General features: G+C 36.7%; 1 protein-coding gene across 3 annotated transcripts in view; it reads left to right on the forward strand.

Moving 5' to 3' along the window:
* The window catches only part of ME1 (malic enzyme 1), a 236,160-nt gene that overhangs the window by 121,682 nt on the left and 101,136 nt on the right, over nucleotides 1-13,342 (forward strand). For all 3 annotated transcript variants that reach the window (XM_013948848.1, XM_013948847.1, XM_067294050.1), the window contains exon 5: nucleotides 1,545-1,706. In XM_013948848.1, the coding sequence (XP_013804302.1) occupies nucleotides 1,545-1,706 (162 nt within the window). The remainder of the gene's footprint in view (nucleotides 1-1,544; nucleotides 1,707-13,342) is intronic.

Raw genomic sequence — 13,342 nt, forward strand, 5'->3', positions numbered from 1 at the left:
TGAAATGAGGAGGCCATATAATATAGCTGGCAGTGTCATTCTGGCGCTGGCTAAAGACGGAGGACTGTGCTGGCAGAGGCATGCTGTGCTCGAGTGGTGCAGAGCGGTACTGGGCTGCATGCAGTTAAGTACAAGACTAGTGTCTTAGACACCACCACAGCATCAGTGTATAATAGCTGGGGTCTTGTTTGGCATCAAATACACACAGAGTGTGGTACTAGTGATAGAAGTGTCCAGATGCTGTGTAAGAATGAGTTCATACCTGTCTTCATAAAAACAGTTTGAAATCTGCAGGTCAAAATAGAAAGAGAGCTTTACTGAAATTTTATACCTTCCAGAATGTGATTTTGTTTTAGCTAATTTCAGTTAGTTAGGATTTTGAGGTTTAGAATTAATTGGAATTTAAAAGTTGTGTTTATGGTGCACAGTTCTTTTAAAAAAATCCATATCTAATCAGAAAGTATATGGAATTTTGAAATATATATAGACTTAACTGTCCCTCAACAGTTCCACCAAGTTAGAAAAGTGTGTTCTGTATATGAAAAAAGCGTTTGTTGGCAGTAGCCGTTGTAAATTTTTTTAACAGCTTCTCCTAGGCTATGGTGTTAATTTTCAGATTCTGATCATATTTAACCTTTATTGCATTTTGAATGTGCTGTACAATATTTCAGTCTGAGGAGGCCTTTTCGTGGAATCTGGCAACTTGGTATTAAGGAATGCAGGTGTTTCACCTCCTCTGAGTATTGTCCAGGTCTTTTCTTTATTAGAGTAGGTGTACTTCATGCTCTTACTACAAAAACATTTTAGTGGTACTACATGCTTTGTTGTTGGTGGAAATGTTAAAACAAGAGTTTGACAATTTGGCTCAAGCAAGGGCAGTGGCTTTTTCTGCCCACTACTTAGAAAAATCTTCTTTTTTAGTGTGGACAGTTTTGTGGGTTTTACTGTGTTCTTGTATTTCTATCAATGAAAACATGTACTTGCTCATATGTATAAATATGATGATATCCTTATCTAGCGAAGTATGTTATTTGCTCAAAGGAAGAAGAAATACATGTTTAGAAGGACAAGAACCAAGTGGCTGCAGACAGCCCTGTCAAAGGCCAGCAGTAATAGAGGCCTCTGGTTTTGTTGAAAACAGTTAGGACAAAACCCAGGAGTCCAGGGTTGTTCTTTGTTAGGCAGAAAGTAGGCAACTTGCCTTTCCCTTCCTATTCTGTTTTCATACTGTTGACAGAAAATGTAAGAGGGAACAATGCCAGTTCCCTTGTAATGTAATACTAAATACTTCTCTTGTGTATTCTTAGAAGTTTTACATGGGGCTCCCATTAACAGTGAAGCAAGGGTCGAAAATAGAGAAACAAAAACACAGTGAAATATAATAAAGCAATTCAGGGCCTTTTTTCTATTATCAATTAATTTGTACCCATTACAGTTTTAAAATAAAAATAAAGAATGATGGTAAGAAGATAAAATGCTTAGTACATGTAAGTATCATCTTAGCAAACAAATGATTTTTACGGTGCTTTTATTTCTTCCTCCAGGCTATCGTGGTGACAGATGGAGAACGTATTCTGGGTCTTGGAGACCTTGGCTGTTATGGAATGGGCATCCCAGTTGGTAAACTGGCACTTTATACAGCATGCGGAGGAGTGAAACCTCATGAGTGTCTACCGGTGATGTTGGATGTGGGAACGGATAATGAGGTAAATGCTTTTCTGAGGTGTAGTGAATACTAGCAGTTTTAAGAAAACTTTCTGTAGAAGTTAAATTGTTAAAAGTTGTTTTTCTTTGTTATGATACTGTCTTTGATTATGGGAACATAAATAAGTCTTATGGAAAAAGTCTTATCCTAATACACAGTGTAGATTTTCTCATCCTAGTGCACGGTGTAGACATGCTTTGTAAGGCTCGAGCAGTTAAGGAAACTGTTGTCTGTGGAAAATGTGCTGCATACATTGTAAATGTTGGAAAGTGGTAAATATTTCAGGAAAAAGGGGGACATTATAGTTAAAAGTATAATTCAAGGCAGCATTCCTTCTCTATTTCTGCTGTAGAATTCTTCTGCAGTGATTTCAGATGTGATTTCTGTGTCTCATTTTTGAGGAAGAGTTTGAAGCTGTAGCCTGATCTGTGCTGGGAATGCACATCTATGTACTTCAGCTGTATATTGACTTCAGCTGTAGAAAGCGCTGTCATGCTATGAATTTTCCCAAAATGAATTCCTAGTGCTTGAAGTAAGTAAACCTTATCCTGCATAACTTGGCTTCCCATTTGTATGAAACAGAGAATTTAAAGAGAGTTAACCATTGAAAAATGGCTTTGTTATTTCCAGGGCTCATGGGATTACTAGTTAAGAACTGCTTGGCCCCTGTTCTTCTTTTTTAGCTGGAAGAAAACATGAATTAGTGAGACTGAATGATTTTACCCATGAACAAAATATAATGAGTAATATTATCATGATTTAATACAAGTAAACAAATGCTAAACTAAAAATGGCACAAGCATTAACATTTATGTGTGATACCACATAAATGTATCAGAACTAAATAAAAAAAATCATCAAAGCTAAATAAAGCACTCCTGTACCAGTAAATTTAGCTGGGGCTTCCAGATTGTTGAGCTGGGAGCTGCATTTCCACCCCTGCCCCAGTGGGATAATCTAGAAGTACATCAAGAAAGCATTAATAAACTCAGAAATAGTCTGCCACCCTCCCTCTCTGCTCCCCCCCAAATCCCCTTCTGAAAGCAGGCAGACTTCCTTGTGAAACGTAACTGAACACTGCAGCACAGAGCACTGTCAGGTCACACACAAGTGTCATCAGCTCCAGAATGTTTTTATTCCCGGTCTGTGCAGCTGGGCCACTTATTTCATCTATTGCTGAATGCTTCTAAGCAGTTAATTGCATCAGGTACTTCTGATACTGTCGTAGTCTTTGATTTTTGCTTTTATGCCCCAGTTTCATTTTCAATTTTATTTTTCACAGGGTATTGTTTTCTTTAAATATATCAAATGTATAGAAATACTTATACCAAAAAAAGCACCCATGTATTAGTATCTCAACTTTCCTGGCACTGTTCTTGTGAGTAAACAATGAGTTGAATGTGTCTGAAAGGGTGGCAAATCTAAACAGTTACAAGATGCATAAAAAATCCTGTGAGCTCGGGTTTGGTGGTGCTCTTAGACCTTCACCTTCATATCATTCGGATGCCTTTTGTTGTTTCACTTTTTAATATGGCTTCTTATTTTAGAACCATATGATGAACAGCTTCAATTTAATCATACAGTGCTATTAGAGTTTCCACGTGTTTTAGTCCCCAGACAATATTGTGGTTAGCAGTGTAGGAAAGAACTGCTGCTGTTGGCCTGCTTTTCATTACTGCCCGGGTGTGTATCAAGCTCAGATGTGCACACACAGCCCAACAGCCTAAAAGCCCCAGGTAAATTTACTGGTACAAGAGAGCTTAAACTAAGTTTGAACATGTAGGAGACTTGGTAAAGAGGCTTTTTTTTTTTTTTCTCCCACTGTTGTAGCAGATGCAAGAAACTATAATAGGATAAGGATCAGTGCCATTTATGTTCTTCTGGGCTTTTGCAGGGGTGAGGTGAAATCAAGAGCATGTGAGAAATCAAGGCTCTGAATCACAGCTGGGTTGTGGTCTTCTCTAGGGACAGCACAGTTGTGCTTTCAGGGTCGTGCTGAACTGCGCTTGAAGAAGTAGATGGTTCGTTTGCTTTTTCCAGTGGGGACTGGGTCGTCAGATGTTTAAGCATTTATCATAGGGGAGCTGTAACTGGGAATGAGACCTCTGAATTGTGTTATGAATGGTTTGGGCTCTATTGCCGTACCACTTGACTGGACAGATTGCAATGTGTCTGCTAATATTCTGTGTTTAATCGGAGCTTGGGAGTAGTTCCCTGGCAGCTGTAGGCAGTCTAAGTTATGGACAGTGGGGCACCAGCTCCCTTTTCTTCTCCCCTTTCCCACGCTTCCTCTTGCCCAGCAGCACGTTCCTGCTGCCTCCCTCGTACTGGTGTTTGTGTGACCAGGTGGTGAACCACTTCAGGGAACTGAAATGGCCAAAGCCTGGTCACTTTTTTTGCTGGCAAAGCTAGTTATATTAGGTCAAGCTGCTGTGGAATTGCACCTCAATTCCTTAACCTAAAATCTAAACGTTTTTGACAAATGACTGTATTTTTATGCTATATTTTCTTATTCAGGTCAGGATTTTCCATATTAAGATACAACAGAAATCACTCTCATAACTTGAGCACATACAAATAATTTTGCTAAACATATTTTTTGAAATGTGCAGATGTTTTCCATTTAGATTAGTTGCTTTTCCCTTTCTGTGGGGGCCTCAATGACTGCTTTAAAATCAGTTTTAAAATATGTGTTTTGGCAGCTATAATGCTGTTGCGCACAACCTGCAAATTCTCCAGAATGATTAAATCTTACTGTAAAGCAGATTGCAGGAAAAACTTCACAAATTTTCATCCTGTATTGTTTTATTATGTTCAGAATCTGAAACAAAAACTCTGAGCAGCTACTCACAAAATTTCTGGCAAGTATTAAATGCTTCATTACTGTTAGTTTTAGCAAAGGTATTTTTAGTTGTGGTATTGTTCCATTGCCCATAAAGCCAAGGAATGAGTAGAGAAACAAATAAAGCATTTTTATACAATTGTCTAGATAATAAGCAAGAGAAATGGAAATTGCTTACTTATGAGTAAAAATTGACCTAGTGGAAAGACTTGCATGACTGAACTAGTAAATTACTCAGTATAATCGATGTAGGAATGACTGAGTGTCCAAAAGGAGTGGTGCTGACCACTTCCAAAAATAATACGCCTGTTTTGTAAGTCATAGACAAATTGTAGGCAAGTAATCTTAACTGTTAGGACATTTTCATCCAAAGCATTTAAAACATTATATGGAGAATTACTAGGTAATTATATGGAGTATTTCAGATAATGAAAATCTCAATAAAAACTGCAGCTTACCCAAAGGCCATGTATTTGGTGGGTCTATGGACAGGGCTTCCTTCTCAGGTGGGATTTCAATCCAAACACAGCGCACTCGTGGGCCAGTCTCAGTAACGATGCAAAATTGTTGTTGGAAATCCTGAGGTGACGGGAGTTCTGGATTCTGGACGTTCATGTGCCTTTTGAGAGCTGTATGTTTATCTCCTTGCAATGGTTAAAGAAAGTGATTGCAGAAGAAGAAAAGAATGTTGTCATGGTACAAGCAACTATTAATTAGATTAATTAATGTAGACCTACCTGAAACACATGTACTCAGTACTGTAAATTTTAAAATAAACAATTAGTAAAACCTTATTACAATAAGGAGTTTTTTTATTTTAAGTAAGTCCTGGTTGCTGTAGCCTGACATAAAGCTTGGGTAAAATATTGGAATGGTTGGTTGTTACAAAGGGTTTGACAGATCAAAACTGAGGGTAAAATAACTATTACTGATCAGCATGGGCTTATTAAAAACAGATTTAAATGAATTAAATATTAAAATGAGTTTACAAGTTTTGATTTACTCTTATTTTTAGCTTTAGTAACACATTTGAAATCATACTATTCATTTTAAGAAACTGGACCAACAAAAAAATGAACCAGGCTTGTGTTAGATAGTTATAATACTAGCTAAAATATGTATCTCTATGAGGAATAATAAAATAGTTGCAGTGTTATGGTATTTCAGAGTTTTTTTCAGCTCTGCAATGTTTAATATCTTTATTGACTTGGAGGTAATATTATTAGTGTTCATGAGTTGTAGATGAGGCCTGGTTTAGTTAAAGTGTAATTACTCAGCCAAAGTATAATTACTCAACCGGAATGAATTCTGGGAAGACTGACAGCTCATGTTATGTAGAAGTCAAATTAGTGGTGAAAGGGTTTCTTCTGATCATAAAATCTTAATCTAATAGTGTATGCTTAGCTGAGAAATCAGAAAGCTTTCTTTTTGGTGAGTATCTTGCATAAGAAGTGCTATAAAAGTTAGGGGCTGACAGCAATCCTGTGCTCGCTAGTCTGATTGCCTGCGTAATTTCAGGCAACAGCCAGTCGTGGGAGCTCTTCAGAGATTGATTGCGTATTATCATCTAAACATAAACCATTCACCATAAACTTCAGTTGAGGTAGAAAGCATTCACTGTTTTAAGTAGTAGGAGGTCACTTCCTCAACACACAGAGAAGTCAAGACAGCTGGCATTGTAACAACTTTCTGCATAGGAATTTGTTAGCAGCAGAAGGCGTCTCGGCATCCTGGAGGCAGCTCTGCTGGCTGGGGCAGCGGGGCCGCGGCGCTCAGGCTGACGCAGGTGCCCGAAGCCACTCAAGTTGCTTCCTTGCTAGCTTCAAAGCACCTGGACACATAGACTTTCTCTTGCGTCAGACAGACGTGGCGAAATAAATAGCTGGCTGGTCACATATATACGCCGTTAATGTATGGATGAATCCCAACTGTCAATTCACTGTTTGCAAATGTATATCTGAAGCTATTCCTTTAGTCATGCAACTGCAAATTGAAACATTAAACTGTGTGTGTGTGAGAGAGAGAAGCAGCGTGGGCAGCTATTAGAGCAGCTCCTGCTCCTGCGTCTGCCATGTTTCAGGGACTTCGGGAAACTATGGGCTGTTACTTCCTCTTCTGAATGCTTTCCTGCTAGCTTACATTGGAATATTTTTTCCTGAACTTGCTAACAAATATTTAAATGCAGGAATGTGACAGTTCTCACAGCTGCCCTCAAAAGGTCAGTGAGCATTAGCGGGCTGGCGGGTCAGGCTTCTGGAGGAGTGACAGGCATCCCTAGCAGAAGGTGAACCCGGGGAAGCTGAGGGGCAAATTCAAGCCCACTTCTTCAGCTTTGTTCTATAGGTAACTTTCTGCATTTCTACGAGTTACTGCCAAATGTGGAGAAAAATCTACTTATGAATATAAAAATGGAAACTGTAGATAAAACATAGAGACAAACCTGCTTTTATAATTCACGTCCCCACCCAAACAGAAACTTGGGCAGAAAAAAGCTGAGTATAGGGAAGCACTGCAATTTCTAGTCTCAGTTACTTATCAAACAAAACATGTAAACATATCAAACAAATCATGCACATTGTGTACAGCTGTAGGGATTTCTAACTAGAAGATAGCCACAATTGGCATTTGTATGTAAATCAGTTGTACTTTCAGACTGTTGTTTGTTTAGCAATTGTATTATAGGAAGGTTAATAGTGCTTCTGAATTTAAAAAGGTGGTATTCCTTTTGCCTCGCCATTGAATTATGGTTGTTGAACTAGAACAACACTTCAGTCATAGTTTCACTGTAAAACAATAATAGTATTTCCTGAATTCTACAAATAGAAATTGCTCCTGTCATATAAAAAGGAGCTAGTTTTGTAGCTGGTGCATATGTGGGAATCTCATTTCTAGTTTATGCTCTCCAGTGTGTTCCCTAGTATTTTTGAGTACTTCTGAAATACAGATGTCATTATGTGTGATCTAAGCTTGTCATTTAACTCTGCTAGAATGTCACCTATCAGATTAGCCTGGTTGACTAAGATGGACTTATTTCCATAAGACAGTGTCCAAAACTAAAGACCAGGCAAGGTGCTCTGAGGTAACGCTATGGCCCAATGGTGCTAAACCTCCGATGTTAAAATTTGTTGAACTTTTGATGGAGTAAATCTTCTGTATTTTTTTTATGGTTCAGCTGCTACCTATCCGTGCCATTCTGGTATGAGGTAATTGGGCGAACCTCCAGGCCTTTTCAGTTTTTCTTGCACTGTCTTTCACAAATTTAGTGCTATTTTACAAGTGTAGTCTTTTTTTCCCCTTGGATCTTGCTGCTAGATCCTTCCCTGGTAGTATGCTGCCAGCACTTTAACAAATGAGAAAAAACATGAATATTTCTCTTTCCTCCCCTTTCCTCCCTTCCAGTTGTCCAGAAAAATATTGTGGTAGGATGTGACTTTTCCTGGGGTCAATTTCATGAGTCATTTCGACACTTGCTTTTTTCTTGTTTCCCTTTTCTTTTCAGTGTTCAAAAGTACTGAAAAGGAAGTCACTTCTGAATTATAGTTCCGTGTAGCCCATTGTGCGCAAGCAGAAGATATTTTTTAATTTGCCAGAATTGGTAGTCTCCTTTTAATCTATTCAGGTGTTTGAAGTGATACACTGAGTGTGCAGTCGAGTGGGGAATGGACAAGTACAATCTGTGTTTATAGATGCGTCATTTTCTAAAATGAGGAGTATTTTGGTACTGTGGAAAAGATACAGAGTATAATTAGTGCATTTAACTGTCTAAAGGCTAAAGGGAGAGGAAGAAGTAAGGAGCAAGAGGAACGTTTTCAAGTCTAGATTTTATAGTCAGTGGAGGGGAGAAGAGGCAAGATGAGGGCATATCTGGCATTTCCCAAAATGCAGGAATGGACTTTGGATGCTGCTGGTTGTTCTGAACTTGTCCTTCTAACTGCGATTTTAGTGGAGGAGAGTCTTACCACGGTTAAGGATTTTTGATCAACAGTGATAGGAAACTTTAAAGGGAACAAAACGCTAACATATGGAGCCTGTCTGTTTCAGTGCAGAATAATTGTCTTTCCAGCGTGTTACAGGAGATTCCACTTAAATAATTCCATATAGAATAAATATGTCATTACCAGTCACTCATAAACGTGTTATTTGTAGAACAGGAATGCTCGAAACTGCAAACATCCATATTACACTTGCGAATCTAAAGAAAGACTTGGGGGAAGGATGGTACATAGAACAGTCCCATTTCCCCCATGACTGCAAGGACCTTTGAATGATTTGCTTGAGTTGATCACAACTATTTGACAGCTGATCTTTTTTGTAGGTTTTTGGAGAGCTTTTCCTTTCTTGCTCTTTAATGTTCCCTTAATATAATTGCAATATAATACATTCAGAAATTCACAATCACAGCTTTAAAGTTTTGGAAGTTATTTTGATTAAGTTTTTTAACTGAGAAGTGTCAAGAACTTATAAGTGTAATGATAAATCTAGATTTAGCATCTCAATATATTTTCTGCTGGTTTGTTATTGACGCATGTAGAGCTCAAACAGTCTTTTGACTAAGTTATAGCTTGCTTTTTTTTTTGTCCAAAAGTATTATTTTATGTTAGTCTCTTCAGTCTCAACTGCTGAGCCTTGTAAACTAGCCAGGCTGATTTGTCAGTAAAGCACATTGAAAGTAATAAAACAGATGAGGAAGAGTAAATGAAATCTTTCTGAGTCAACAGGCAAGCAATTATTTTAAATAAGACTTCTTTAAATGAAACTTGAAATAAATCAAGAAGGAAAGATTTATGTTTGTGATCTCATGGTGTATATCCAAATCTTGGATGGTATATATCCAAATCCAATAACTTGACAAGGCTAGTGTACTCTTGGGAGGAAATATTGATCAAAATTTTTAAATATTATCAGAACTAGAGCATAGCTTGTAGAAGTCTTTATACATGCTATTAGAGATATAGTTATTTTTAAATGAGTGCAAAATAGTGAAGAAAAATATTTACTGTTTGTCCTGAAGTATCCATTTTTTAACTTAAGAGTTCAATTGCTGTCAGAAATGCCCAGACGCTTGTTAATAATTTTTAGGAGGCATATTCAGCGAAGGACATAGTTAACTGTGCGGCCTTGTAGTGTACATACTGGAAAGGTAATTCTGAAGAACTGAAGGAATGCATGTGTATTATGTTTAAATATTCAGTAGAGTCGCATTTTTAGTTAAATTACAGTATAGTTTTAGCTAGACATTAGTGTTTCATCTGTTTGCACATTCAAAGCATATCATTGGCAAATTCCAAAGGCTCTCAGATCTTCTTTGGGCTTTTTTACGTATCATCATCTTTGTACTTTCTTCAAGTATATTACAAATTTAGTGTTGTGCTTTGTGAGCCATAGCATTTTCAGTCTCATTAGTATTCTCATAGCATGAATAGTTTTCTGTTTGTTGTGGACATGAGGTAATTACTTCACAAGATGTAATAGACTTTATTTTAATTTTTTTAATAAGTCAAAGGCTTTTGTCCTTCTGTTACAAACCACTATGAACTTGAGCACAATCTGCATGTTCTCAAAGCATTCACATGTATTAGGGGGTTCTGAAAACACCAGTAAATTTTGATAGACTATTTTGGGGTTTTACTTTATATGTTTGGTGCTGGGAGTATCATTTAAATACCAAACCTGATTCCAGAACTTTTTTGGGTGTCTCGTGGCTCACTTTTTTTCTCTGTGGATCAGACTTTTTAGCCTGATTGTGTTCGTAAGAAGCCTGGTGGCTTCCTTCTTGCTGAACTGGTGAGACACACCGTGGGATATGTGCCCTGGCATGGAGCCTTACGGATAGGTTACAATATTGGTCGAGTGGAAGCATGAAAACATTTCACAACTGAAGGCACTTAGGACTGGTTACAGTTTTATCTCAGTTTTTATTTGGAAATTTGATGTTTCAAAATACATGATTTTTTGTCAACTTAAGTAAGACCCCCCCCCCCCCACACACATATCTCCATCAGAATTTCAGAGTGTTCCCTCATTTTCAGTGAATGAGTAGGACTGTGTGATGGCATTTTTGTTGACTATTACTGAATTAGTTAGGTTTTTTATATATATATATATATATATATATATATATATATAATTAATAAGGTATTAGTTAATATTGAAATTCTCACCATAATGGTGGCGGTAGATATTGTTAAATGAATACTTACTAAAGATCTTCTCCTGTAGCATCTTAGAATTTTCATTCTGTGTTTTCTTATATGGATTGAATTTTCTTGACTTTATTTAGAATACAGATATGGAAGAAATTGTAATTTTTAGTTTGCCTTTCTGCATCTTTTGGAAAAAAATTAAAACTTGAATTTCTATATATCTGACTAGTTTGTTCTAATACAGAAATAATTATTCCTACAAATAATGAGTAAGAACAGTAAGAGTGTCCAGAGGCCTCTCTGATCAAGTCCTCAGTCAAAACTCCTATTAATATTTGGTTCTATTATGTTGCTTCTCACAAAGTTATTCAGTATTTCTTGAATAACTTACTGTCTACAACATGATGAGAAGAGGACTGAAACAATACTGAATTCTGCTACATTTATTTTTTTAACTTCAATAGTCATAGTAAATGCTAGTTATTCCTATCTCAGTCTAACCATACGTGGATATTTAGACTTTACATTCATTTATGTGGAAATGTTTCATGTTAAGACAGATGTGTCCATTAAATCATACATAGAGTTAATATATCCTGTATGTTAGAAAATTCCATATTTTCACAGGGCCCTATCTTCTACAGAAATGGTAAGTTGTCACTGGATACAGAAGTCTTTTTTGCACAGACTATTTCATATTTTGGAATACTGTGTTTTATTTGGAAACCACATTTCCTGTTTTAATCTTGTTAAAATGTGTCAGTCTGCATCTGACTTTTGTCTGTTTCTTTTTCTCCATATGTTTCTTTACCTTCTGTCCAGATATATTCTGGGAGCTCTACTCAATTTTCACAGACTGTCTTTTTTCTGCAAACATATCCAGTATGAAGTCTACAGACATGCTGACTACAAGATACACCAATGCTCATGGAGAGTAACAGATATTAATTGCAAAAAAAAAAAAAAAAAAGGACACAAAAGCTTGTTAGCTGAACAGTTGCTTTCTTTAGTCTTATGAAAGGAAAATATCTCATTCTTCACTCTTGGCTTTTTTCCTTGAGCCAGTAAGACCTGGGAGTCCTGCTGAGTTGGAACACTCAACTTTGAGGGAAGGCTAAGGAAAATGATTTTATCAGTCAAAGATGTCTGTTAGCCTTAAAAATACCATCCAGTAACATTCAAAGAGACTTCCTGCACAAAGATTTTGTTGGAAGAAACCAGAGATGAATTTTCTGAGTGTGTATTGACTGCATATTTTGCACAATTATTTTCATTGTGTGTAGTAGTGAATGTCTGCTGTAATTCAGAATTCACTTCCACAATTAAAAATCTAAGAACAATGAAATGTTAATATTTTTTCTGAATACTCAAAATAATTTTCCAAATATATCCTCAAAGCTGTGTACAGCTTTAGTCAGGAAGATTTTTAACCCTCAGTGGCCTAGGTGATTGAAAAAGGAGCTTTGCCTTAAGTGATGGCAGCATGTCGTTGAGCTGACTCAGTAGCATTCCTGGGGAGGAACCCGGAGAGTCAGGATTTTCCCAAGATACTGAAGTTTCCAGTGTATTTCAGTCTTTAAAAGACTGCCTTTTTAAGAATCTTTGGGTTTGTCTTCTATTTTGCCTGTCTTATTCTACAATTCAGTTTGATTTTAATTTCTGCTGTACTTTCTGCCTCGTTACAGATTTCCTTGGTTGTATTATGCCTTTTAATTCGTCATCCTATAGAAGGCTCTGTATAAATGGTTTGTACTTCCTAATGCTTGCATACTACTGATCTTGTATTAAAGGAGCTAAAATGTAAAACGTTGCCACCCCCTTTATGAAATAATTCTGTACAAAGGGGAACAGCAGTTCCTCACCATATTTAGAGTTGTTAACTGTTTTGACTCATTTAGAAACATAGGAGATCATGTGCTATTCTTTACCACGGTATTCCCAGGGGAATGTATTACATCACCTCCCTTGTTTTCATTTAGATGCTTTTCTCATGTTTCTTTAGGCAGAACTCAGTAACTATGGGTATCAGCAGATTTACTGATAACACTTGAACATAAACAGGCTTGGGTTTTAAACATTTCTTCTCTTTAAATATTTTTCTCACTCTGTTTCACCATAGGTACACTAACATTTTGTTTAGTTGTGTATTTGCTTGTGGGCTATTTTTTTTAAATAAAGTTGAAAGGCAATCTGTATTTACATTATTACTACTATAATGCTTGTCCCCTTTTGTCTTGACATGGGGCTGAAAGTGTCTTAATTTCCATTTTCTTTCAGTAGCAAAAATACTGTCCTTTTTTAAATAAAAAAATAGTGACAGCAAAATATTGATGATGTTTTTCACCTGGGGTTTACTATTGTCATCATACAACAAAACAATGTTGCAATGTTTAAAACCCATCCAATTGTTTTAGTACAATTATCCAAATTAAAGGAGATTTTTAAGTTCATAATCTCTTTTTAATATATATGTTGTACAAAATATTAATGTGTAATTATTTATTTCAGAGCCCAGACTAATCTCTGCCATTTCACTCTCTTGCCTCTGCTTGAAGTCCTCTTCTACTTTAATAAAAAAAAACTAGAGAGCAGTATTTCCAGTTAGTCTGCTTGTAACCAGACAGCCTTCTCATACTGACTACTAATGCCCAA

This window comes from Apteryx mantelli, chromosome 3 (genome assembly GCF_036417845.1).
Source record: "Apteryx mantelli isolate bAptMan1 chromosome 3, bAptMan1.hap1, whole genome shotgun sequence".
In the NCBI taxonomy this organism is placed as follows: Eukaryota; Metazoa; Chordata; class Aves; order Apterygiformes; family Apterygidae; genus Apteryx; species Apteryx mantelli.